This window comes from Mustela lutreola, chromosome 17 (assembly GCF_030435805.1).
Source record: "Mustela lutreola isolate mMusLut2 chromosome 17, mMusLut2.pri, whole genome shotgun sequence".
NCBI classification, from domain to species: Eukaryota; Metazoa; Chordata; class Mammalia; order Carnivora; family Mustelidae; genus Mustela; species Mustela lutreola.
This window is the reverse complement of record NC_081306.1, coordinates 1,404,791-1,431,909: the sequence shown is the minus strand read 5'-3', so window position 1 is coordinate 1,431,909 and position 27,119 is coordinate 1,404,791. Positions and strand designations below refer to the sequence as shown.

General features: G+C 53.5%; 1 protein-coding gene and 1 pseudogene across 4 annotated transcripts; one reads left to right on the top strand and one right to left on the bottom strand.

The window, feature by feature from the left end:
- Positions 1-27,102, top strand: SGF29 (SAGA complex associated factor 29). 4 transcript variants are annotated; one of them, XM_059155702.1, is made up of 11 exons: positions 1-218; positions 1,479-1,662; positions 18,933-19,021; positions 20,605-20,680; positions 21,367-21,439; positions 24,413-24,477; positions 25,320-25,449; positions 25,535-25,681; positions 25,923-25,958; positions 26,047-26,209; positions 26,898-27,102. In XM_059155702.1, the coding sequence occupies exons 3-11, from the start codon at positions 18,947-18,949 to the stop codon at positions 27,012-27,014; spliced, it is 882 nt and encodes a 293-aa protein (XP_059011685.1). In that variant the 5' UTR covers positions 1-218; positions 1,479-1,662; positions 18,933-18,946; the 3' UTR covers positions 27,015-27,102. The 4 variants fall into 4 exon arrangements, with proteins under 4 accessions (XP_059011685.1, XP_059011686.1, XP_059011684.1 ...); XM_059155703.1 differs by having other exon boundaries at positions 1,479-1,666; XM_059155701.1 differs by lacking the exon at positions 1,479-1,662.
- Positions 3,433-5,193, bottom strand: LOC131820126 (ATP synthase subunit alpha, mitochondrial-like; annotated as a pseudogene).
- Positions 27,103-27,119: the final 17 nt, after the last annotated feature.

Here is a 27,119-nt window from a genome sequence, read left to right as displayed (position 1 = left end):
CGGCGCGGCGCGGAGAAAGCACGGCGCGTGCGCGGAGGGGTCCGCGCGGCCACTGGCTCCTAAAAGGAAAAACGCGTGTGCGGGTCTCGACGTGCCGCGAATCTTCGAACGCAAGCGCGTTATCAGCTCCAGAATTTGAGAAAGGGGTCGAGGGGCACGCCTGCGCCTGCCGTCGTAACTGCGAGTGCGCCGTGCCCGTTCCGCCGGTGGCTGGTCAGGTGGGGCTGGGTCGCGGTCTGGGGCCCCCGGGGGATGGCGGGGAGCGCAGGGCCGGGGGTCCCCGCCCCCTCCTCACTCCCCTCCCCCGCCCGTACGTTTCCATTCCCGAGCCTCCCTGAGGCGGCGCTCGAGGGGCGGTGCGCACGCGCCCTGGGCGGGGCGAGGCGGGGCTGCGGAAAGGGAGGGCCCGCGCCCGCGGTGTTTGGGATCTGCGCGTGCGCGGGGCGGGCCGGCTGGGCGGGGAGGGGAAGCGGGCGAGCGCGGGGCGGGGCGCGCCGGCGGCGGAGGCGGGGTTGTGGGCGGAGGCGGGGTCGTGAGCGCAGGCGCAGGAGGACGGAGGCGGGGTCGTGAGCGCAGGCGCGGGAGGCCGAGGATCTGCACCTGTTAAGGAGGTGGCGACCCGCCCTGCGGAGGCTGGCGGTGGCCTCCTCGGGTCGCTGCGCCCGTTCGCAGCGTGCGGCCCGGCTCTCGGAGCCTGCCCCCGTCTCGCCCCCCCCCCCACTCCGCTCGAGAGAGCGCTTGGGTGGCCCCTCGGTCGCCACATCCGGTGTTGGGTTCGTCCTCGCTCCGCAGCCGTGGTCGGTGCGGGTCCTCGCTGCCCTTTCTTGGGGGCACGTGTTTCATCGGGTTTGGGGAACATTCTGTTCTTGTAGCCCCGGCTCTCTGGGTTCTCCTTTGCTGAGTACAAATACGGTCCGGGCGCTCTCAGATGTCGGTCTTCAACCCAGAGCTCTACCCTGAACCCCAGACTGACCTCTCTTACAGTGTCGGATCGGTGACCCCGAGATGTCCAGAGGGAAATTCTGAGTCTTTCCCTCACGCTCCTTCACCTTCCCCAGGCTTCCCGGTCTTCCGCTTGGGTCTTCCGCTTGCTTAGGCCAAACGCTGATGATTCTTGGTGGGCTTTGCCCCCCCGCCCCCCTTTCCTTTTAGTACCTGTTTGCCCCGGAGGCTTTGAAGTCTCGCCGCTGGCACTCACTCTCTCCAAGAGATACTTTGTCCAAAAGGGTTCTCTTTGGCGCCTGGTCCTGATTGCCTGAGAATTTGGGTTTCCAGTTTCTCAGTATTCCCTGTTATCCGTGTACCTGTTGTGGTCTCCGAGTTCCTTGAACAGTGTTTACTTCACTGGCTCTATGGAAGTATCTGTTTAAAGTTTGTGTTCCTTTCTGGACTGAATTTTGTAAGCAGGGCTGGGACACTTTTTTGTCATTCACTGTTGTCTATTTCTTTTTCTTTTTTTAATTTTTTTTTTTTTTAAGATTTTTATTTGACAGAGAGAGAGGGAACACAAGCAGGGGGAGTGGAAGAGGGAGAAGCAGGCGCCTCGCGGAGCGGGGAGCCGAACGCAGGGACCCCGGGATCATGACCTGAGGCGAAGGCAGGCACTTCAGGACTGAGCCACCCAGACGCCCACTGTTGTCTATTTCTCATGCCTGTCGCAGAGTAGGTATTTGACAAATACTACTTCTTCTGTAAATGGGGAGTAGACTGTCCCCCCTAGAGTCTAATAGCTGATTGGGGTGCCTGGGTGGCTCTGTCGGTTAAGCGTCCAACTCTTGATCTCAGCTCAGGTCTTAATCTTGGGGTCATAAGTTCGGGCCTTGCATTTTGGGGTCATGAGTTCAGGCCCCACATCTGGCCCACATTGGACTTCATGCTATGTTGGGCTCCATGCCGGACATGGAGCTTGCTTTTAAAAAAAAAAAAAAAAAAAAAAGGCAACTCTTTTTTTTTTTTCTGAGGTTCGAGTGAAGGTATTGAATAGCCCAGCTCCAGAATTGTTGAAAGACTTATTTTAAGAGATACTCAGGATTCAGTTTGGTTCAGTGATCTATTCTGAAGACTTAGTAGGTGCCAGGCTGTGCTAGTTGCGGGGGAATATGAAAGAGGAATGCAATTGCATGGCAGTCTTCTAAGAGCTCATGGTCTCCAGGAGAGACAGGTAAGTGAAACGGTCACTCGGCGTATATGTGACCAGTGCAGGAACAGAAGTTTGACCACTGTGCTTTGGAAGATTTGACTGCCATTGGCATCAGGGCTGATCAGTGGGGCCCGGGGCAGCCCGATCCCCCTGCCATCCTTTCCTGGCTCTGAGCAGCTCTGTTCTTTTATGCGGGTCTGCCATTCACACGTGACTGTAAGTATTCCGTTCTGCGCATGCTGTGGTGTGAAGAAGGCTGGCAAGCGCCACTGTAGGAGTGTTAGCTTTGCTGCTAGTTGATTGGACCCTGAAAGAGGAGCAAATTTGAGACCCAGGGGAGACGGGGAAGGATCAGAAAGCATTTCAGGCAGGCATGACAGAAGCAGAAAAGTGTGTGCTTGTTTGGAATGCAGGCACTGGAATTGCTAACTGTGGTTATCGTGTGCTGATGCTGTTTGAGAGGGCCGGGCTGTCTGGGATCTGAAGAAGGGCCTTGGCAGTGTTTTGTAGGGGCGCCTGGCTGGCTCAGGGGAGCATGTGGCTCATGATCTTGGGGTCATGAGTTCAAGCCCCATGTTGGGTGTAAAGATTGCTTAAATTTAACTTCAAAAAAACCCATAAAACTTAAAAAAAAAAAAAAAAAGGTGCTCTGTAAACCACAGTGTTTGTTTCATAATCAGCTGGCCCAGCTGTGGGCACCCCATTCTCGGGGGGTCGGTCCATCAGCATCTATCAGCAGCAGCTTTAGTGACCCTTCTAGAGCTGGAAATCGGGACATGTAGTAAGTCCCAGGCCTTTTGAACCCCTAGTTCTAAAATTGTGTACAAAGAGCCTTACAAAGATTTTATTTTATTTTATTTTTTTGGCCAACCAATATACAGCCTTCATTTTTTATTTTTTATTTTTTATTTTTTTTTTTTATTTTTTTTTAAAGATTTTATTTTTATTATTTATTTGACAGAGAGAGACCACAAGTAGGCAGAGAGAGAGAGAGAGAAGGAAGCAGGCTCCCTGCTGAGCAGAGAGCCCGATGCGGGACTCGATCCCAGGACCCTGAGATCATGACCCGAGCCGAAGGCAGCGGCCCAACCCACTGAGCCACCCAGGCGCCCAGCCTTCATTTTTTAAAAAAATATTTTATTTATTTATTTGACACACAGAGAGAGGGAGATCACAAGTAGGTAGAGAGGCAGGCATAGAGAGAGGAGGAAGCAGGCTCCCCACTGAGCAGAGAGCCCGATGCGGGGCTCGATCCCAGGACCCTGGGATCATGACCTGAGCTGAAAGCAGAGGCGTAACCCTCTTCATTTTTAACATGACTTTGTACATCTGGAGTATGAGAGTAATCCTCTTACAAATGGAACTGATTGCTCGGATGAACAACGACAAAACCAAACTGGTATTTTATGGGAATCCACAGGAGTTTAAGCTTCAGGTCCAGCCAAGAAGTTTGTCACAGTCTCTTTCAGCTCAGCATCTGACTGTTCTGAGATCTTTCCATCCGTCCTTCTGTGCCCAACAGGGCTTGGTGCTGGCTGATGACACAAGCCAGGAAAGCGTGCTCAAATTTTGTGATCCTGCCGGGCTTCAGTTTATCAAGATACCCTCTTCTACCAGCATAAATAACAGCCACTTGTTCTTTGGTAGCTGTGGAAGAAGACTGTCCTTGCTTCAGCAACTCAGTCGGGTTCATGCCTTGACTCGAGTTGTTAAGTGGCAACATCAAGGTCAGAACTGAACTGGGCAAAGGCAGCAACCTCACGATACTGAGCCAATTCCAGCTTCGTGGTGCCTGCCACCTGCTTCATGGCCCTGGTTTGGGCAGCAGATCCCACACGGGACACAGACAAGCTAACGATACTGGCAGGGAGGATTCCTCTGTAGAACAGCTAACTCTGTTTCCAAGAAGATCTGTCCGTCAGTGGTGGAAATGACGTCTGTCAGAATATAAGCAGACACATCGCCAGCTCGTGTTTCTGTGACTGGGAAAGCAGTCAAGGAGCCACCACCAAAGAAAGCATTCGTTTTGGCTGCTTTCTCTAGCAGACGGTGGCGTAGGTGGAACACACGGGATCCGCCTCACGGACAGGGGCTGGTGGAGCAGCAGAGACACCTGACAGTAAGTGACAGCATGTTTGCCGTCATATCTAAAATACTCTCCTGTAGAACCACCAGGATAAGGAGCCAGTTGCTGAAATGGAGCAGTGTCAGGAGAGTAGCTGAAGCCACAACGGTGTACCTCACGGCCTTTGCATCTGGAGGTCTCATCGCCAGCTGAGCACCAGTGGGTCGGTCCCCTCTGACCAACAGCAGTGTAGATACTGTGTAGCTTCTGCATTTCATCGGTTCCACTGTTGGAACATTTCTGGTTAATGATTGCATCCAAAGCAGTTGGTGTTTTGCCAGTCTGTCGGTCCCCTGTAACCTGCTCACACTGACCACAACCAGTTGGCAACAAGCTCTCTGCAGCCTTCATGCCAGTCTACATTGGTTTGCACACAGAGATTCAAAGAATGATCCCAGGGCCTTTCAGGCCAACTCCCCCATGGGTCTGGGAACCAACTGGACCCTTTTCCATCAGTGGCATTACCAAGGGCATCTACAGCACCGCCCAGTAACTCCTCATCAACCGGAACGTCCCCGGTGGTCCCTGTTCTCTTCATGATACTGCCTTCCTCAGTTAGCTGATTGTTTCCAAACACGACAGTACCACCATCGTCAGCTTCCGAGTTCAGAGACATACCCTGTAAACCTGAAGAAAACTCTACCATTCCCTGTGCCTGAACATTTCTCAGCGCATGTACACGGGCACTGCCATCATCAGTGCTCAGGACATGGCCGGCCTCTTCAAGGTCAACAGAGGTATCAGTTCCAAGAATACGCTCTTCAAGGACAGAGGACACTTCAGCAGGGCCAGTCTTCTGAAGACGGGTGTTAGAGGCATGGAGGTTCCTTGCAGCAGTGAAGGATGATCCCAAAGCATTTTTGGGGAACAGCCCGGCCCGCCGAGGGAGGGCACAGGCCATGGCTGTGGCGACATGCACAGACAGCATCTTCTCAGCTTCTCCGGGCGGGTGGCGAGTTGGGGAGGGGGTCACTCTGCAGCCACAGCCTCCGGACTGACTGCCTTACAGAGACTTTCAATGAATCTCCTATGGAATTTTGCTGTATCGTCTGCACTGAAACAAAATACCCAATTTACATCGTTCCAGGATTTGTGGTCTCTGTATCCATGTAGTAGAAGCCAGTGTGTTGAACATCGAACCAATGGGGTTTGGATGTTGATCTTAAGGCTGTTTGAGCCTTAAGACTTAGGTGGTAGAGTCAGATCTGGATTTGAGTCCCACCTCTACCACTTACGACTTGTGTGACCTTCGTAAAGCCCTTGATTTCCCCAAGACTCTGGTTTCCACAGTGCTAAATGAAGAGTACAGCACTCGCTCTGCGGGACCATTAGGAGAGTTGGGGGGGTCATCTACGTAGAAGTGCTTAGCGCATAGTAGGTATTCAGTATGGAGTAACTGTCCTGATCACCTTTATTTTTCTACCTCTTTTTATCGGGCACCACCATGAATCACCATTGAAGGTTAAATGACAGTTTACGGTAGATGAAATGGTTCAACTTCTGTCACCTGTTTTGCTTTTGAATAAGCTGAGCTTGTTACAAGGCCTGGACTTGGGAGGGAGAGCACAGATTTTAGTTTGCAGTTTTGCAATTACCTGTATTTTCCAAGTTACCCCGCGTAATTTAACCAATCTGAACTTGTTTCCCCAGCTATAAAGAGGGTGTGCTTACGGGATTACTATAAGGTTTCAGTGAGAATCCCTTGTGTAGGCTCTGGTCTGGAAGCGTGGTAGGTATTAGGGGAAAGAAAAGAGCATCTCCTTAACTTTTTTCAAACCCGTTGAAGAGTGGAGGTTGTTGTGATGGTGGCCAGATTGAGAGTATGGGATCTTAGCGTAGGGTCTTAGAGGCCTGCCTTCCCTTTGGTTCAGAACAAAGCGCTTACCGTCTTAAGCTCTGTAGGATTAATGTTAGAGGGGTTTAAGTATAGCCTGTTTGGATTTGTTTGAATGAGGCCTTGGCTTCTAGAGAAGGGCTAGAGAGCAGGTCTGGACTGGATAGGTAGCAGTTAATACGTCCTTTGTCCCTAGGATTACCTATCAGACTTCCCACTTGCAGTTAACAAAAAGTGAGCCCAAGCCAGTCCAAGCAGAAGAGGAGTGTCTGTTAGACTCTAACTGAAAAGTCCTGGGTCTAGCAACTTCAGGCACGGTTATATCCAGAAACCAAACTGACATCCCCAGGATTTTTTATGTATTTCAGCGCTATTTCTCTTCACGTTGGTTTCTCTCTTAGGCAGGCAAAAGCCTCCATCATTTCCAGGCTTCCGTGCTACTCTCTTAGCAACCAACTGAAAGAGTGTATCGGACCAGACTTGGGTCACATACGTCTTCTGAGCCAGTCATGTTGCTCAGGAGAATGGAATACTCCCACCTTTGGAGCCAAGGGGAGGGACAGTTTCCCAAAGAGAAATTGGTGTCCTATTACCAAAACAGAGCAAAGGTGATGGGAGAATGCTCAGAGGTCGCTCGCTTCCTGTAGTGGTGGAGTAGCTCGTATTACGCCAAGCCTTCTGCAAATAATGATGATAAACTGCGCACCCACACGTACAAAAACAAATGACAACCCCCTAACTGGATCAGTGCAGCGGGGGGGGGGGGGGTACCCAGAGACAAGGTGGCCCCGGTGCGTCTCTTGTTTGTTGTTTCTCATGCCTTTTCACTAATAAAGACTCACCTTGGAAACGAGATAGCCATGCAGAAGGAATTCCAGATTTTTTAAAAGATTTTATTTATTTATTGGACAGAGAGACACAATGAAAGAGGGAACAGAAGCAGGGTTAGTGCGAGAGGGAGAAGCAGGCTTCCCACTGAGCAGGGAGCCCAATGCAGGGCTCGATCCCAGGAGCCTGGGATTGTGACCTGAGCCGAAGGCAGATGCTTAACGACTGAGCCGCCCAGGCGCCCCCCAGATTCTTGATATGAAAGTCATTTTACCTAATTGTCCCATCAGCTGATGAATGCAAAAACAAAATGAGGTCTGTCCGTACACAGGGTATCAGCCGTAAAAGGAGCGAAATACACACGGACAGTACGGACGAGCCTTGAAGATACTGTGCTCAGTGAAGGAAGCCAAGTCTCTGCAGGCCACGTGCTGTGTGATTCTACTTCTAAGGAAGTGTCCAGAAAGGACAGTTCTGTGAACAGTGGCCCATGGCTGAGGGAAGAGGGACTGGGGGTGGGGGCGGTGACTGCCGTTGGCTACAGATGTGGGGAGGTCTTGAAGATACCCTAAAATCAGGTGGTGGTGATGGTTGCACAACCTTGTGACTCTACTACAAAGCCACGGACTTGAACATGAAGGAAGCCAAGTAAGGGCGTGGGAAGGCAGCCCCTTCAACCTCACTGGTCCCCGGAGAGGTCTAGATTGAAACCACAGTGAGAATCGCTTCCTGCTGGCCAGAGCGGCTGAGAGTGGCTTCAGAGGAGATGAAGATGGCCTCACCGTGCGCGGCACCGATGGCGAGCAACCGGGACTTCGGTCGCTGTGGCGGGGGTGGGATCTGCTACCCCTTCGGGGGGAAGAGTCTGGTTGGGTACTTCCTCGGAAAAGCACACACCCAGCTCAGGCCCAAGGGCTTAAGAAAAACGAGCGTCATGTCTAAAAACCACTTCTGTATGACTGCTCCTGGTAGTTTTATTCATGGTGGCCCCAGGCCGGGAAGAGCCCAGGTGCCCTCAGCACAGAGCGGGCCGAACAGGTTTGTTCAGATGTGCGAGGGAGAACACCGTGTTGAACACCGTGTTGCTCCGCCGTAGAAAAGGACCTACTCCTGACACACACCGCGCAGTCGGAGTCCATACGCTAAAGAATGTGGATGGCATGATTACATTTCCTAATTTTTTAAAAGATTTTAATTAATTTATGTAGAGAGAAGGCATGTGCGAGCAGGGGAGGGGCCGAGGGAGAGAGGGAATCCCGAGCCGGCCCTGTGCCACCCTTTGCACTGGCAGAGCCCCGCTCAGGGCTCAGTCTCACGACCCTGAGATCACGACTTGAGCAGGAATCAGGAGTCCGTTGTTCCACCAACTGAGCCACTCAGGGGCCCCGTGATTACATTTCTATGAAGTCCCAGAATGGGGGAAATCATCTGTAGTGAGCAGTGTCAGAATGGTGGTTCCCTCTGTGGGCAGAACTAGACGCGCGGCTCCTCGGTCAGTGCTGAGAATTGAGGGCCAGCAGCCCCCAAGTTCCCGGTGCTGGGCTTTGCCTCAGAGTTTGTAAGAAAGCCTGAACCCTGTCAGAGTTTGCCCAGCCTCTGGAGGCTGGGAACCCTGATGGGGTCAGCCGGGGCCGGAAGCCACTTCTCCCAGCTCGGAGCTCCGGCCTTTCCATCCGGCGTGGTCCCGTGCCCGCTGCTGTGTCCCATGGGCTTGGCATTGGCTGTGTTTTCTGGGGGAAATCCAAGCTCAGGACGGATCTGGAGATAGTTTGTTGTAAAACCGGAAAGTGAGGTGGTTCTCCCAGGCAAGGCCCTGCCCCGCAGGCAGGAGAGCACCCCTCAACGGGCGGGCTCTGGGTGCTGCGGGCTCTGGGCCCTTCCGCGCTGCTGCCCTCGGGCTCGGGAGTGATGCGTCTGTGTTTTCTTCTCCCTGGGCGTTGGGCTGTGCAGCCTAACTTAGCACTTAGCACAGTCGCCGCTTTTTCCTGGCAGTTCCCTGACCCCCCCCCGTTCCCAGACAAGGAGGGGGTACAGCTCGCGGGCACTGAGCGGGTCCGTGGTGGCCGGCGCCGCCGGGGCCGCCTGGTGTGGTTGCTCGTCCGGCGGCCACTCTGGTTCTTCCTGAGCCCGGGAAGGCTCAGCAGCTCCGTGAGTCTGGGACCTCGTGACAGCTTCGCAGCTGTTCTGCCCCCGGTCCCCTTCTCGGAACGCTCAAGTGCGCTCAGCAGTCCGTTGGCCGTGGGCCGTCGGCCGGTGGTGTATTTCGTCTGTCCTCGGGCCCCGTGGACCTCCGAGCGCCCGGCGTGCCGTCCGCCGCCTGCGTCTGCCCGGGCGGGTCTGACCGGCGGCCGAGCCCGCCACGCTCCAGGCTTCGTTAGGGTCCCCAGACTCGAAGATGGCCACGACTCTGTTCTTGTGCTTCCGCGCTGGGAGTGTGAGGGGCACGCTCGCACGCAAGCGGAAAGCCGTTGGACGAGCGGACGCGTGCGGACGGCCGTTCTGTCGCGTGTGCAGAGAGGGCCACGCGGAATGAAAATCATTCAGGTCGCTGGGACTTGCTTTAATGATTCTTTAATATTGTTACACCATTTTTTCCCTTGCCAGATTAGGAAAAAGAGGGAAGAGAGGTGTGGCCAGAGTGCTCTGGGGAGCCGGGGGTTCCTGACTCCGGAGCGGCTTAGGAGGGCCTCCAGGAAGAGGGGGCCACTGAGCAGGAAGAACCTGCTGGCATTTATCTGTTAGGTTGGGGGCGGCACCAGGTAGTGGAACGGCTTCTCGGCCCACTTGCTGAGTTGGCGACCAGGTTGGTCCGGGGAAAGCAGGGGTTTTTGGTCAAATCGTGAGGTGAGATTTTCTGGGGCAGGCGCCCCTCCAGATTGCTGTCCCCCACGTCCACACTTCTCAGTGTTTCCCGCCGCATAGCAATGAGGGGAGATGAAAGCCTTTCAAAAACCATCGGTAACCGTTCATACGTGAGGGGACCCCGATAACTGGTGTAGGGGCCGAGTGTCCGAGGCTGAGGGCCTCCAGAAACGGGGCCGCCTCCCCACTGCGGCCTGCTTTGGTGTCTGCTCTACTCCCTCCCCTCCAGACCATGCGGGTCCACTTTTCCAGCCAGTGCGCTGCAGGCGTCTGCCTCCAGCTCTCAGGTCTGTGTGTCTGTCTGTGCATCTTCCATCTGCAGAAGGTTCGAGGAGATAACACGCTTTTTTTCTCCTCCTGTGTATCCATGGGGTACCTCTAGAGAAATACCCAAGAAACACTGCTGGTGGTTTCCAGGGCTGGGAGATTTCATTGTACTTCTGGTATCACTTGAATTTTTTTATTTTGTGCTTATGTTTTGTATATATGTATACATTAAAAAAATTTTTTAAAGAGAAACAGGCTTTGTGACCAAGCATGATGAGGTGCAGAAACGGGCTGATACTGTGATAATGTGATAATGTGAAGAGAGCCCAGCTGAGAGAGGGACAGGTGTGGTGGGAGGGAGGGGCTGGCTTTGAGAGAAATTTTTGAGGCAAAATCCCTAGAATTTGAAGCGAGCAGATCAGGGAGGTGGGGTTGTAGATGGTCGAGGAGGAGGAATGGATAACTCTGGGATTTGCAGCTGGGAAGCTAGCTGGACAGCGAGAGATGCCGTCAGCCCCCGTCTAGAAGACAGGGCAGAGCAGGAAGTAGGTGGTGTCTTGAGGGGCATCTGGGTTGAGCCTCAGGTGGCAGCTGGAAATGTGAGCTGGGAACCTTGGAGAGAGGTCAGGGCTGATGATCTCCATTTGGAGGTTTCGGAATATGGGGCCTTACAGCTGATAAGATGCCCAGGGAGTGGGTTAGAGACAGAGAAGGGCTTCTTGGGGTGATGGTCCTTTGGGGTGGAGGAGGGAGCAGCAGAAAGACTGTGCAGGGTGGTTGGAGAAGCGGGGGGACCGGAGGCCTGGAAATCCAGAGAGCAGAGCTTTGAGAAGCAGCGTGTGGTCAGGTACGCAGTGCAGTGGAAAGGTCCAGGAGGGGGCAAGCGATCACGGAGGACTGAGGTAGAGCCGCGCCGCGGTGGGTTGAGGTGTGAGCAGCAGTAGAAGTGCACATGGTGGCTACCACATGCCAGCCCCGAGCTAGCGAGAAGGGGGAATGAGCGCCACCCTCAGAGACAGACCAGCGGGGGAGGAGACAGAAACACACGAAGAGAATTTTAATAGGATTTGGTTGGCGCTGTGAGAGGTGCACAGGATGTTACATAGAGAAAGGGGACTTAACTCGGTCTAGGAGCCTGGGGGTGGGGCTGGAGGCATGGGGGCTCCGACCGTGGCTAGTGGAAGGAGAGGACTTGGTAGGTAAGCTGCGTCTTAGAGACTGAGTAGTGAAATCCTGCAGATTTAGGGGTGTCCTTGCAGGAAGGGTATCGCAGATAGAGGGAACAGCATGGGGCTAAGAAATTACACGGTGAGCTGGGAGTGGCTGGACTAGGAAGTGTGAGGCGGACAGTGGCGAGATGAGGACAGTGGGGGCAGGTGGCCCGGGGGGTGCGGACAGGGGGGACGGGACGGAAGCCTCTTCCTCGAGGCAGTGCGGTGTGTGAAGGAAGGTCTTGGTTTCTCTCCAGGCAGGGGTTGAAAGCTTTGCCAGGGGGACATGACCACACTTGTCTTCTAGATGGGAGGTTTTAGGACCTCGCAGAGGGTGGATCTGACGGAGAATGCAGAAGGGGGTGGGGGGCCCGTGGTGCGGTGGGAAACGGGGGTGAAGGCCAGGGAGGGGATGCGTTTGTGGGGCAGTCAGCCAGCAGGAGTGGTGACTGGTGAGACACAGGGAGACAGGCTTTGAAACTCGATGTTTCCAGCACAGGCGGCTGAATGGGTTAAAGACGCATCAACAGGGAAGGAGTGTGGGCTGGGCGGGGGTGGGGGGGTGGGGAGAAGTCTGGTTTGGGACATCCTGTTTTGTTTTGTTTTTTAAATTCTATTGAGCTGAAAGTTCAAGTACCGTATAATTCACCCATTCAAAGCACACGATTCATTGTTAGGTTTTTTAAAGTACATTCACAGACTTGTACAACCATCCATTATTTAATTCAAGAGTATATTCTGGACACATTGATTTAAAGTCTTTTTTAAACTGTAGACTATTTCTAGCCTACAGAAGTAGGTTCGCATAAGGAGTGTCTCTGTCAAACGGGGATTTGAGGTCTTCTCCAGTAGAGCTGTATAGCTGGCATGAAAAGAAGATTCTGAATCTTGGGGGAGTCCTAGGGGCTGGTGGTGGATCTGGGAGTTGGTACCTCCTCACAGGAGCCAGGGAAAAGCTTGTATTTCACAACAAAGTTTGGAATCATTGATGCGGAAAATTCAAAATGGACCTCATGGCAGGGGTGGGGTAGGGGGTCAGGGCAGGAGAGAGATCTTGTGTGAAGTATAAACCATTACAAAGTTCCTGCCAGGTCCTTAATGACCTGTCCGTGGTGCTTGTTGATGTCAGGGGATTGTTGTTAAAAGCGGAGGCATGTGCTTGTGCCCAAGGAGCTTCCAGTCTGGCCAGTTTTTAAAGGAAGAGTCCAATAAGAGACAAGTTCGGTTTTGGGGGGACAGTTCAGCAGAGTAGGAACCTGGGACTTCAGCTAGCTGGACCCAGACCCAGGTCTGAGGGCAGTAGCCAACACACTGAGAAGGTTCGAAATGTCCGACAGAATCACTGGCAAGGATAACCAGTCTGCGGGACTGCACTGTGGGCGCGCCTGCTGCCGGTGTCAGTGACGCTGTGAAGTACAGTCCCCGGCCCGACCCGGGGCCCAGCTGGGGGGCTTGCCTTGGTTTTACTCTGCAGGGCTGTGGGCAGGTAGAAGGCAAGGGGCTCCGTCTAGGTTCCTGCTTCAGTTAGCGGGAGAGGGCACAGCCCTCTGCGCGCTAAGCCGTCGCCTCTGGGATCTTGCTGCTGAGCTCCGGGGTGGTCGGTCTTCCTGTTTTCTCACTCCGCACATCAGCTCCTAGACTTCAGCAATGACCTTCCTGCTGATTATTTCTCAAGTTTGTACACTTCTCATCTCTAAACTCAAGATCCATTATTTCATGCGGTTCTAGCTAATGCAACTAGACTCTTTTTTTAAGGGACATGTTCTTCTGTAGACTGAAATATCTTGCTGTGGTGGTGCAAATAGTGTCGCGTGTGTGACAAAACGGGTCTGCATCCCAAGCAGAGAAAAACAGATAAGTTGGACAGTTTAAAAATCTAAAAATATGTTTCAGAGGACAAAATTCAATTATAAAAAGACGAATAACTCCATAAAAATGGGCAAAGGACAGTTCTACAAAGAAAACATGTAAAAACACGTTCCCCATCATTAGCCGAGAGTTAACATCTCATGGCCCGAACTAGGGCAGCTGGCGAGAGAAAGACAATCACACGCATTGGTGCAGACACAGAGCTGCCGGACCCTCGTGTGTTGCTGATGGGAATGTAAGATGGTGCAGCTGCCCCAGAAACAGTCTGCCAGCTCCTTGTAGGGTTAAAGAGTGACCACAGGACCCAGCAATTCCACTCCTAGGTATGGACCCAGAAAACGAAAACATGTCCATGGAAAAACTTGTCCAGGGTGCCTGGGTGGCTCAGTGGGTTAAGCCGCTGCCTTCGGCTCAGGTCATGATCTCAGGGTCCTGGGATCGAGTCCCGCATCGGGCTCTCTGCTCAGCAGGGAGCCTGCTTCTCTCTCTCTCTCTCTCTCTGCCTGCCTCTCCATCTACTTGTGATTTCTCTCTGTCAAATTAAAAAAAAAAAAAAAAAAAGAAAGAAAAACTTGTCAACAAGTGTCCATAATAGCATCCTTCTTCTTCTTCTTCTTCTTCTTCTTCTTTTTAAAGTATTTTATGTTAAAATAATCTTTAGATCCAATGTGGGGCTCGAACCTATAACCCTGAGATCAGGAGTCAGCCAGGCACTCCCTCATAACAGCCTGATTTTCAGTAGCCAAAAAGTGAACACAACCCAAAGAGCCATTGGTTGACAGATTAATATATAAAATGTGGCATATGCAAACAAAAGAATATTATTCCAGAATGGAATAATAGAAATAATAGAAACAGAAAGTGAATTAGTGTTTGCCTAAGACTAAGGGATACGGGTGGGGAGGGGCATCTGTCTAAAATTAACAGACTTTAGACTTGGGTTCTGAGTATTTGATCTACTGTGTAGTCTGTTGTGTGTGGCTTTTACTTAGCATAAGGTCAGGGTTCATCTGTGTCCTAGCACAGATCAGTACTTCATTCCTTTCATTGCTGAGTAATACATTCCTTTGTGTGAATAAAACCAGTCCTTATCCATCTGTGTTTCTCCACACCCTCCTGGATACTTGTTATTATGTCTCTTTTTGGTTTTAGCCATCCTGGTGAGAGTGAAATGATACCTCCTGGTGGTTTTGATTTGTATTTCCTTGATGGCTAATGATATTAAGTATCTCTTCATGGGCTTCTTGTCCATTTGTATATATCTTCTTTGGAGAACTGTTTGTTCACATAATTTTTGTATATGGCCTGAGGTTGGGGCCCAAATCCATTCTTTTACATATGGATATCTAGTTGTCCGGCACCATTTGTCAAAAAGACGATTCTTTACCCACTAAGTTTACGTTAGCCCCTTGGTGGGAAATTAATTGGCTATGAGTGTGAGGGTTTATTTCTGGTCTCTCGATTTTGTTTCATGGATCTTTAGGTCTGTCCTTCTGCCATTATCTTACTGTCTTGAGTACTATAGCTTTGTGTAGTGTGTTTTGTGGTTGGGAAAACTTCATTTTCCAGATTGTTTTGTCTCTTCTGGATGCCTTGAATTATCATATGAATTTTAGGATGAGCGTGTTAATTTCTGCAAAGAAGCCAGCTGGGATTGCATTGAAAATGATGAGGGATAGAGGTGCCTGGGTGTCTCAGTCAGTTGGGCATCTGCGTTCTGCTCTGTTGTGGTGTCTGGTTGGGATGTCCGGGTGGTGGGATCGAGCCCAGAGCCCCGCATCAGACTCCCTGCTCAGTGGGGAGTCTGCTTCTCCCTTGGCCTCTGTCCCTCCCCCTGCTCCTGCACATGCTCGCTCGCTCTCTCCCTCAAACAAATAAAAGAAAGAAAGAAAATGATGGGGGACAGAAGCAGGAAAATGTTTACCCTTAGGCAGGAAGGCTGACCTAAAGCCTGCGTAGTTTTGATAAGGATCAAATGCCAGCTGGTTGCTGTGTTCTCTAATGGCCTCTTGACTGGCCATGTATCTCACCAATAATTAATATCGAACTGAATGATAAATACCAGAGGAAACTTGCAAAAGTAGTTTCAGAAATTCAAAGAAACCTTTGTAATCTGACACTCCCTGCAGGCCTCCTTCCCTTTGACTGCTGAGTCCATAACCACCGGCCTCACACAGCCCAAGTGCCCCTCTTGCTGCCCAGGGGTCCTGTCCCCGTGCTACTTAAATAAACTCACTAAGTTGCACTGTCAACGGTTCTTTCTTGACTGTTGCATTCAACACCCCTGTGTAAGCTTTGGTGGCCTCTACAGGGACAGCACCAAAAGGAATTGGGGAGATTCGGTACGGCTGGGTGTGTTCTTCATCCCCAGGCTCTGTTACCTGTTCTTTTTCAGAGATGTCCTCAATAGTATGACCCTTTGGAATGTGCCTTGTCCAAGTGTTCAGGAGAGAACCTCCTTCCTGTGGCTACACTCCAGGGAGGGACGAACGCCTGCCCCCGGCTGGACACCAGAACCTTGGCTGTCACAGCGCTGGGCTCAGGCTCTCCCAGTCTTTCAATACTCGTATTCCTCTCGGGCACAGGATGGCCATACCTGTCATCAGGATGGCTGCTGATCTTGACTCTCAGATGAGGTTCCCTCCTAAATAACCCGGTGTGACCCCTCCATGAACATAAAACCCAACATCCATCTGACCCCGTGCTTCCTGGAAGGGACCAATGGGCGCTGTTACCCAGTTGGGGCCTTTGCCCCACAGGGCGCCACTCAATCTGAGCGCAGGACCCGGAATGCCAAACAGCCCACGGGTAAGGACAAATGAGGGAAACAAAAGTATGGAACCCCTGTCTAATCCGGGCGATTTCCGCAGAAGCTTTATCCACGATCCTGTCCGATGGGAGCGGGCCCCGCCCCAGAGGGCCTGTTCTGTGTGTGCACCGCCTTCTTTCCTGTCAGCAGGTCGCTGCCGGGATCCTGCCCACGCCTCCCTCTCTTTGCCATGTTACTTGCTGCCTCTTTGTTGGCTTCTTATCCTGTGCGTTGGGTCCGAGTTGTGTCTTGAGAGGCCTGGATGAACGTTGTCCAGTGCCTTGTATGTGGGGACTTGGCCCTCATCCCTTCGGGGTTGGCGGCTCTCGGCGGCCAGTTTTCTGCGGTTAGTCTGCCTCCAGACAGGGACTCTCAGGAGCCTTCCCAAGCAGCTGATAACACTCGTTTTGTTTCGAGGAGGTTCCCTGTATTCTCTGACTGCACACGGGCTGCCTGTTTTCACTTTCTGTGGGTGGAAAGAAAATGCGCATCTGTTCTTCTGTCCAAGCTGATGAGCCTTAGGACCCAGAGTCCGCTTCTGTTTGGGCTTTTCTCCACCTCTGTGCTCCTGCCTCCCCTTCCCTCTCCTGTTTCTGCACCACCCTAGGAGGAGCTTACGTAACCAGCCCCTTAGACCTCTGTGCCTCTGGAGCCCTTGACTCTTGCCTCTTGGGTCCTTGCTGTGGAGGAGCAAAGAGCACCCCAGCTGTTGTGCCGTTCCAATCATAGTGTCTCCCCGATCAGCGTGAAGGGGCCCAGGGTTCCCTTGGACTTAGGCCTCCCCCTTCAGCTCCCCCCACCCGTGCCCCAGGCAAAACTGACAGTGGGGAACACATGGACTGACTCTCAGTGGGCACAGGGGCAATGTATTCTGTATTAACGCCCATTAAGTTTTGTTGGTTTAATTAAAACGGTCGTGTCTTGGGAGTTATCAGCGTGAAATGTAACTTTCACTTTACCAAGATTTACTGAAGGTCAGAGAAGCTCGTGTTACCTTGGCTGCAATTTGTCCACAAAAGATGGGTGAAAATGTTGGTAAATTTCACCCATCTCCTAAAGCTCTCATGGGTCCTTGTTTAAGCATGAGGAGGGTGAGTGAGTAGATACAAGGTAGAAGCGTCTGGGTGGCTCAGTCACTTAAGTGTCTGACTGTTGATCTCAGTCCAGATCTTGATCTCACTGTCTTGAGTTCTAGCCTCACATTGGGCTCCATGCTGGACGGCGAGCCTACTCTAAAAAAAAAAAGAAAAAGAAAAAAGGTTTAAAGTTAAACTTTTAAATGGCTTTCAAAATCTTTGGAAACCTGAACCTTCAAAGTTTGCTGATTTAAACAATCAATTGGATTGAATTCATTGGTAATCCAAGTCTTCCTTCTAACAAAACAAAGTACTAAAGCTTTGTTTACTGAACACAGGTTTGTGCTTCCGGCTGCTTGCAGAGAAACGGACAAGGGTTGTTTTCCTTATCATTTCCATTTAACAGAATTTTAACTTAGAAACCTTAGTCTCCAGTGAAAATTAAGTAGTAACCAATTGTGAACTGTCTGCTAAACCAAAAAATTTTTTTAAAGATTTTATTTATTTGTTAAGAGAGAGAGCAGGGGGAGCAGAGCTGCAGGCAGAGGGAAAAGCAGGCTCCGCACTGAGCAAGGAGCCTGATGTGGGGCTCGATCCCAGGATCCTAGGATCATGACTTGTGCCAAAGGCAGAGGCTTGACGACTGAGCCTCGTACACGTCCCTAGCCCAGAATTCTTTAGATTGGCGATTTATGAGTATAGTTCACGATTTCTAGAAACATGTTTTCCCCTAGCACAGTCCTTCAGTTTACTGTATTTAGGAAAGTAGGAAATGTGTAAGGAAGGTGTAAGAAATGAGAATATATTTTGTTGAGGGGAAAAAAAAAGTAATTTTGTCCCCAAATGGGATTGGTTATTTAGAGAGGAAAGGCTTATGATCAAATCTGAACGAAAAGAAAGTTGTGGAAGGTATGTGAAGGCAAATCTTTGAAAAGGGCTTTGTGTGGTGTCAGAACTAAGATTGAAGTGAGATTTTAGTTATTTGAGGGAGAAGGAGAAACACTCCCCACGGGGCTCAATCCCAGGACCCTGAAATCATGGCCTGAGCCAAAGTCAGACACTTAACTGACTGAGCCATCCAGGCGCTCCAAAATAAATGGATTTTAAAAGCACACTAGTGTTGGGGTGCCTGGGGGGCTCAGCTGTTAAGCGTCTGCCTTCCTCTTGGGTCCTGATGCCAAGATCCTGGGATTGAGCCCCAAATCTGGCTCCCTGCTCAGCGGGAAGCGTGCTTCTGCCTCTCCCACTCCCCCTGCTTGTGTTCCTCTCTCGCTGTGTCTCTGTCAAACAGATAAATAAAATCTTTAAAAAAAAAAAAGTGCACTGGTGTAAGATTGATATTCTGCTTTTCTCTCCATGAAAAAGACTGTTTTCTTAGATTGTTGTTTTACTCATGATAAGAAATTGTAAATAAAGGCTTATTCCTCTTTATGTGCCTGGAGTACCAAAGCTTCTGTGTTTTTGTCTTAATCAGATCTTTGATGACTTAAGAAAGTTAAAAATTCTCACACACAAAAAAGAAAACTTCTCAATATTAAAAGAGCTAAGTTTTGCTAACAACTGTAGAACCATCTATAGATTCTTACTGCCAGCTGAGGTTAGTAAATCCTGAGTTTCAGAGTGATCTGTGATCCTCCTGAGGCATGTACATCAAAGCTTCCCAAGATTCAAATTCTAAGAACTTTTGACTCATTAGGCTGGTTTATGTGGTATGTTATTTGGGAAGCACTGTGAAAAAAATGATGATAAACCTTGGGTTCTTTTGTTTGAGTAAATGCTGTTATAACTGTTGTAGAAATTATATGAAATCATGTGAAATTCCTGGTCGTCACTTGACCCTCTGAGCTTTAACACACAGCGGCCACTAACAGCGTCTCTTCTGTTCAACACGTGTCCCCCTCCCCCTGCCAGGCACCCCAGACACAATGGCCCTGGTGTCTGCTGATTCCCGCATCGCAGAACTTCTCACGGAGCTCCATCAACTGATCAAACAAACCCAGGTAAGGAGCCGCCAGCCGGGGAGGGCGTTTACAAACTTTGGACGTGCAGGGACCCAGGTGACCGCCGGACCGGGAGGGGAGGAGAACGTGGGGTGTGACCACTGCGTCTTCCTTCAGCGGCAGGACGTCCTGATCCTCTCTGTTCCGTAACAGCTGTAATGAGATAGGAGTTAGAGTTCCATACCGTCCAGCTCCCCCACGATTCCAGTGGTTTCTAGTATATTCACAGAGTCGGGCCACCATCCCCATGATCGGTTTCCGAACATTTTCGCCATCTGACAAAAATGCCCTGTACCCACCACGGCCCTCCGCTTCTCCGTCCGCCCCCTGGTCCCAGCCGAGCAAAGACACCCTTAGCAGGCAGGATATGCCAGGAGCGGAGAGGTCCCATTCCAGAAGCTAGTCAGGGGCCTTGTTTGGAACAAGGTCTGAAAAGAGAGGCCTGCTGAGTTTATCTGTCACTGCACAGCTGCCTGGCCCCGGCCTTGGCCTTGGCCTTGGCGGCAGAGTGAGCACAAGTCCGCCCGATGGTGGAGGAGCCAGTGTGGGCCAGGGAGAGACTGCGAGAAACAAGCAGTCCGTCCCGTCGGGCCCACATACACGTTTCCGTTTTTTATACTAATCTAATTACCCATTTCCCTGCTCCATCCAGTACCATTCGTGCCCTCTGATACATTTGTGTGAAACTGTTCAGCATAGAAATTAGCTGATGGCACTGAATCCAGTTCTTCCCGGGCCAGTCAGAGGAGGCCGCGGCTCCGGCTCCCAGCACGTTTGCTTGTCAGCACCAGGTGACTTCTTGACAGGAGGCCTCTGAAGCCCGCCCGGGTTGCCGGCGTGTGACCGTGCTCCGCTGCGGTCATGGCGGAGCTCAGTTTCATTACAGAGCAAGCCGGGAAGAGTTACAGAGCTATGTGTTATGCTCTCCCAACAGAATTGGCCTTGCCCTTTTACCAGATATTGTTATGAACAATATTTTTTCTTCACAGTATTTGCTTGATTCCAGTTGGCCATGATTCAGTTATTTCTGGGTTCTGAGTCAGCGGGGGATAGAGCCAGTCGCCAGTCCCAGCTCACAGGCTCGTCCTGAGACGGCTTCTCATTGTGTGTTCTCCAGGGCCCTGTTCCTACCTGGGGGGCCCCCAGTGGTGCTCCAAGTAACAGTCCCGTCTCTGCCAGCTGTAGATCAGGATGTTCTGTATTGATCTGTTCTTGGGTCAGGGCAGCCACAGCGCATTGATCTAAATTACAAGTGGAGCCCAACACGGGGCTTGAACTCACAATCCTGAGATGAAGACCTGAGCTGAGGTCAAGAGTCAGATGCTTAACTGACTGAGCCACCCAGGTGCCCCAGCCAGGTTTATAGTTACCCGATTACCCGTCTACCACACAGTCCTGTGGCCCAGAATGGAGCAGTCCTGGAAATGCCTTCCCAAACGATGTCCTTTGTAGTGGGATGTATCCTGAAAAGTAAGGGCTGGAAGATACTGGCAGACGTGTTTCCGGGGCCTCAGGCCTGGGGTGCCGGGAGACCCAGCAGGACAAGGGGCTGTTCGCCTGACCTGTTGCGCTTACCCCTGCAGGAGGAGCGTTCGCGGAGTGAGCATAACTTAGTGAACATCCAGAAGACCCATGAGCGGATGCAGACAGAGAACAAGAGTAAGTCACTGGACTCAGAAGAGAAGGGGAGGGCGGGGGACGGGCTGAGACCGGGAACGTGGCTGTCACTAGTTTCAGACCGGCCTTTTCCAAGGAGCTACATAATCCGAAACGAACTGCTCCTTAACCCCAGGGACAGTCTGTCTCCTTTCAGTTGAGTGACCGAAGGTGTCTCCGGAAACAGATCACAGACAACCTAGCACTCAGGAACCTTAAAGTCCCCCAGTCTAGGGGCTGGGAAGTCAGTGTTGAGGCTGCATCCAGGGAACCTCTTTGAGTGCACAAGCGCCCCAGTTAGCTGGTATTCTCTAGAGAGAGAACTTCCTCCTGGCATCCCCCGCGCATGCCCCAGAAGCCCTCTTGCTCAGCCTCCTGGGCTGGTGCGCTCCCATTCGGAGCAGCTTTGAGAGCTGTTGTCTGTTCTCCTGTGTGCTGAGAAACACTTTCTGCATGTGTCCCACTATGCAGAAGTCCTCTGCCAGATGCAGTGATGGTATTTGTGCCGTATGAAACCGTGAACTCATTAAACATGGGGCAGCGGCCGCGGGGCACTTCCAAGCCACCACAGCTTACGTCCCGGTCCGTGGCCTCTGCACGCCTCTGGAGGTCCGACCGGCGTGCACGGAAGCAGCCCCCCAGGACCGCCAGCTGGCCCCCTGCCCACCTCTTCCTCTGTTCGCTTGCAGTCTCTCCCTATTACCGGACAAAGCTACGTGGGCTGTACACGACCGCCAAGGCTGACGCTGAGGCTGAGTGCAAGTGAGTCCCGTCCCCTCCGCTTTGTTGCCCACCATGTGGGCAACAGACCCCAGCGCCCGCCGCTGTTCCTGCCACGGAGAAGTAGATTCCTGCTCCCCAAGCTGTCCCTTGGGGTCCCGGCCTTCCCTAGAACTCCTTCTGGGCCTCCCCTGCCCACTAGCCCTGCCGTTCCCTAGATGGCAGCACAGTGGGGGCTGGAGCCCGGCACGGCATTCTAGGTGTCCTGTGACCTGGAGCAGTGGTTCCCCCTGAGACCCAGTTGCTCTGTCGTGACAACGGGGACCATAACCGTCTACAGAATGGTCAACATAACGTGAGATAATGTATATAAAGTCCCTAAGACCAGTGATTTTCAAACCCACTTGACCACAACCCATGGTAGGAAATACATTCTCTGTTGTGGCTTCCTCATCATATTAGGACCTGGTCATCATCGCTATAATAACACTAATAAGGACTCCTGTGTGGCTGTGCTGAGTCCGGTACTGTGCCAGGTATGCTCTGTGTGTGTCTCACAATGCTCAGAGCGGCCGCCAGGTGAGCGTTACCCCCGTTTTCCAGGTGAGGACACGGACACACCGGGTTCCATGATGTGCTGAAAGTGACACAACTAGTAAGTCGGGGCCCAGTTGTAAACCCGGGCTCCATATTCTTACGACCATGCTAGAATGGTGTCACAATCACCTTTCTGCAGCACACACGTGTACATTATAGGGACATATGTCACAGAATCGGAACAAGAAGTACGTTTGTGCTATTATCATATCTATAGGCTGGGGACTTTTGTTTTTTGTTTTTAAGTAATCTATATACCCGACACGGGGCTCAAACTCCTGACCTGAGATCAAGAGTCACATGTTCTTATGGCTGAGCCAGCCAGGCACCCCTGTTTTGTTTTTTTATTTTTTATTTTTTTAAGATTTTATTTATTTGACAGAGAGCAGGAACACCAGTAGAAGTGAGAGAGGCAGAAGCAGACTCCCCACCGAGCAGGAAGCCTGACGCAGGGCTCCATCCCAGGACCCTGGGATCATGACCTGAGCCGAAGGCAGATGCTTAACGACTGAGCCACCCAAGCACCCCTGTTCTTTTTTTTTTTAAGCTGGTTATTACCCCAGAAATTAATCTCACAAGTCCCTAATGAGCCGCGACCTGCTGTTTAAATACTGCCGGTGCATGTGATGTCCGCACCCTCAGTGTTGCTGGTGCCTCCGGGGTCTTCCTCTCCTCCCATCTGGCCCTTCACAGGCCCTGTCTTGTGCTCTGAGACCCTGCCTCGGACTCATGGTCCCAGATTTTCTTTGCCTGCCATCATCTTTGCTTTGCAAATCTCTGCTCGCGCTCCCCCTGGGCCTGGTGCTGGGCAGTCCTCACACAGAGACCTAGGATAGCGAGGACCCGGCCAATAAGGGCATCGTCTGGAAAGGAGAGACACCCTAAGAAAACGGTGACCGGGACAGCGTAGTTGGTGGGCCACCAGTTGGGCTCACTGTGCCTGGGGGCCCCGGACAGCCTCAGGGAGGGACTTGAAGTAGCAGTCGGTGGGCGACACGGCAGAGGCAGTGGAGGAGTGCGCGCCGGACACGGGCACTGGAGGACTGAGAATCAGTCCTTTGTGGCTGGGGAAGGGCGAGGCAGGACGGGGAGGGCTTCCAGTAACTGGACTTTATCCCGGCGGCCACAGGGAGCCAGCCAAGAGGTGAAGCAGGAGAGAAGCCTCTGGCTGCTGCGTGGGCAGACAGGTGGGACTCAAGGCCAGGCAGGAGACCAGGCAAGACATGGTGACGGAGTTGAGCCTGGGCAGTGGCAGTGGGGACGGAGAAGCAAGGGTGGGCTCGAGGGCAGGTTCTCGAGTGGAATTTGGGGACCAGCTGGGAGAGGGGAGGCTGAGGATTCCAGGCTTCGCAGCTTAGACGGAGGGACCTGACGGGCTCCATATACCGGGCTGGGGCCGGCCTGGACGGGAGGAGACATCCCGCCTTCTGATTGTGCTGTGCTGCAGGCACGCTGCTCCGGGCTGCCTGGCTCCCTCTGCCAGGGCCCCCCGCCCCTGCCTGGTGAGCTCCACAGGAGCCCGGGACAACCCCCCCCACCGGCGAGGCGGGGCCTCCCTCCGGCCCAGTGAAGGCCTTCAGAACCTCGGGGTAATTCCTAAAGGTGGACCAGAGGAAGAGCCGTGGGAGAGATGGAGATGGACCCCAGATGGAGTCCGGGCTGCTTACTCCTACTGAAAGATTCCCTGGAGGAGAGTCCTCAACATCTAGGATAAAGAAACAACCTTCCTCCAGCGGGGACCGTGTTCACTTCCGCGGGATTGCCTGGCCCAGCCACCCCGGAAGCCTGGAAAGGAGCTGCCGAGGGTTTCTGGGCTGCAGCCTAACAGAGACCCATCCCTCCCTCCTCCAGCCCGCTCCGAGCCCAGAGAGCTCCGCCCGGGCATCTGGAGTCTGGAGCCTGTTCTTTCCCTTGTCCCAGCTGGGGCGGAGCCCAGGCTTCAGCTTCTACCCTCCGACCCCGCATGCTGCTGGGGGCGGCCAGCAGGGCTCCGTCCCGCGGTCTGGTGCGGCGCTCTGCGGGGCTCGCTGCTCAGGTGCAGCGCTCTGCGGGGCTCACTGCTCCTCCCGGGTCTGGTGGGGCTGCCCCTCACACTTCGTCAGTTCCTTTATGCTCTTAAAGTGGAAACACAGGAGCGCCCGGCAGTCGGTATGGGGTGCAGTTGGTAGAGCATGCAACTCTTGATCTTGGGGTTATGGGTTCAAGTCCCCCATTGAGTGTAGAGATTACTTAAAAATAAAGTCATAAATATAATATCCTAAATAAATAAATATCATAAATAAGTAAAGTAAAAATAAATAGAAAAGCGGGTAGGGTTGACAGTTGCCGGCAGTCGGCTGGTCTGAGTTGCGCAGCCCGCGGCGGGCGGGAGAGGTCCGCGCTCCTGCTCCATCCTGTTCTCTCCCTTCTCCCCACCAGCATCCTCCGGAAAGCTCTAGATAAGATAGCGGAAATCAAGTCTCTGTTGGAAGAAAGGCGGATTGGTGAGTTGGAGGGCAGCGTGGCGCTTCTTGATCAGGCAGAGTGAGGCTTCCTGAGTGGGGGGTTGTGGCTCCCCGCAGGAGTGGGGAGCTGCTGCCTCCGCCCCGTGTCGTTCCGCAGACTTGGGGCGCGCGTCTGGGCAGCCTGGGTCTGGGAGGCAGTGGAGGTTGCGGCTCGTGCTCGAGGCAGGGGCTCCCAGTGTCCCTGTGCAGACCTGGAAGGTCTCCCTGCGCCCCTCATGTCTCTGCCCCTTGTGCCTGGGGCAGTCGCCTCCTTCCTGCTACGGCCCCCCACCCCAGTGGCTGCGGGAGCGCGTCCTTCAGCTCGGAGCTTACACAGGGTGTTGGCTTCCAAATCCCTTCAAACCAGCCTGGCTCTCCCATCTCTTACCCTTTCAGTGACCCCTCCGTGGGCACACGGCTTGCCTGTAGACAGGTCCCACCGCCAGCCGGGTTTGTGCGAGGTTGACCGGGGGTGTTGAGCCGTGCTTGAGGTCAGGAGTCTGTGTTTGACAGTTCTTTTTAGTTTGTTGTCTAACGACAACACGTACTCGTGGTAGAAAAGTACACGTAAGTACACAGACGGCTCTGAAATGTTCGCTAACCGAACAAATGGCCGTGCCAGCACCCCAGAACCCTTTTTCCCTGTAGTTCCGTCCCCCTGAGGGCATCCGCTGCTCTGACCTCTCACGGGTCTGTGAAAGCAGCACACTGGGCCCTGGGCGGTCACTCGGGAGGCGGCCTCCAGGCCAAGCTCTGCTGACCGCGCCGCGCAGCCGTGCAGCCGGGGGTCTGCGGTAGGAGCGCTGGCCCTCGTGCCTCAGGGGTGCGCTTCCTTCCCACAGCGGCCAAGATCGCGGGCCTGTACAACGACTCGGAGCCCCCTCGGAAGACCATGCGCCGGGGGGTGCTGATGACCCTGCTGCAGCAGTCGGCCATGACCCTGCCCCTGTGGATCGGGAAGCCTGGTGACAAGTGAGGGCAGGCCTGGGCCGGCGGAGGGGGGTGGGGAGCTGACCGGAGGGAAGAGCTGGGACTAACGCCTTACCCCAACCCCTAGGCCCCCACCCCTCTGTGGGGCCATTCCAGCCTCTGGGGACTACGTGGCCAAGCCCGGAGACAAGGTGGCCGCCCGGGTAAAGGCCGTGGATGGGGATGAGCAGTGGATCCTGGCGGAGGTGGTCAGTTACAGCCATGCCACCAACAAGTGAGCGGGCATCAGCCCTCGGTCCGCTATCCTGTGACACGTGCGCTCGCCGGCCCTCTGCGCAGTCTGCAGGCTGGGCCCAGCGCCTCCCCCAGAGTGTCTGGGGGGCGGGGGGCGGGGCTGTGTAGGACTCTGGCTCCCTGGGCTGCTTCCCCTCCCCGTGCCCCGCGCCCCCTCCTCGTCGCTCCCCAGTTTGGACTGTGGGTCTCCCTGCGTCCACTGTTCTGTCTTTGCTCTCCAGATACGAGGTGGATGACATCGACGAGGAAGGCAAAGAGTGAGTGTGCTGGTCGGGGCGGGGTGTGGAGGCGGCTGGGAAGCAGCCCCCCTCCTGGCCGTGGGTTGACCTGAGCCCACCCTTCCAGGAGACACACGCTGAGCCGACGGCGTATCATCCCGCTGCCCCAGTGGAAAGCCAACCCGGAGACGGACCCCGAGGCCTTGTTTCAGAAGGAACAGCTTGTGCTGGCCCTGTACCCCCAGACCACCTGCTTCTACCGTGCCCTGATCCATACGCCCCCACAGCGGGTAAGGTAGCCCCCAAGGGAGGGACAGACCATGAGAACAGATGGTCATGGGGTCACCTGCCGCCTCCTGCCTCTCCGGCCCTCGCCTCCCCTCTCGGAGCTGGGAGAGTCCTGGGTGTTGGCCCGTCTCTCCTGCTCACACTCTGCCTGAAGGCACCCTCCAGCCCTGTCCCCTAGGGCAGTGCCAGCCCCCTCCAACCTTCAGAGCCCTAGCCAGCCCCGCTGGAATGGGACCCGTGTTCCCTCTGGTCTCACTTTTGCACTGAGGTGGGCAGCGCCACACCCAGGGCCCGCCCTCCAACCTCGACTGCCGCACCCCTGCCCTTTCTTCGTGTGAGGTTGTGCTCGCCCATGCTGGTGACCTGTCGCCTGGTGGCAGGTTCAAGGCTGTTCTCCCCTCCTCCACGTGCCCTGCCTGCTGCCTTCTGGGTTTTCCTTGGTCCCTTGAACGCAGGGTCCCCCAAAAGCACCAGATTCTCCATGTAGTACCCCCCACATGTACAGCAAGTGTCCCCCCTCCGAGCTCTTTGTTGCTGAGAAGAGGGCTGTGTTGTAGCAGGACCAGGTCTGGAGTAGAGATGGGGACAGGAGAGGCAGGGACCCCGTGTATCAGCGGTTCCCGTCAGTCTGGGTTGGGGGCCTTGCCTGGGGGTCTCTGACCAGCCCCTCCTGTCCGCCCCCTGCCACAGCCCCAGGATGACTATTCAGTCCTGTTTGAAGACACGTCCTATGCAGACGGTTACTCCCCTCCCCTCAATGTGGCCCAGAGGTACGTGGTGGCTTGTAAGGAGCCCAAGAAGAAGTGAAGCCGGCCGGCAGACTCGCGCTCTCCTGCCACCCTCGCAGGGGAACACGGCAGCAGATTTCGTGGCAAATAAATATTGCTCCCCTTTGCCCACGTCCCCTTGGTT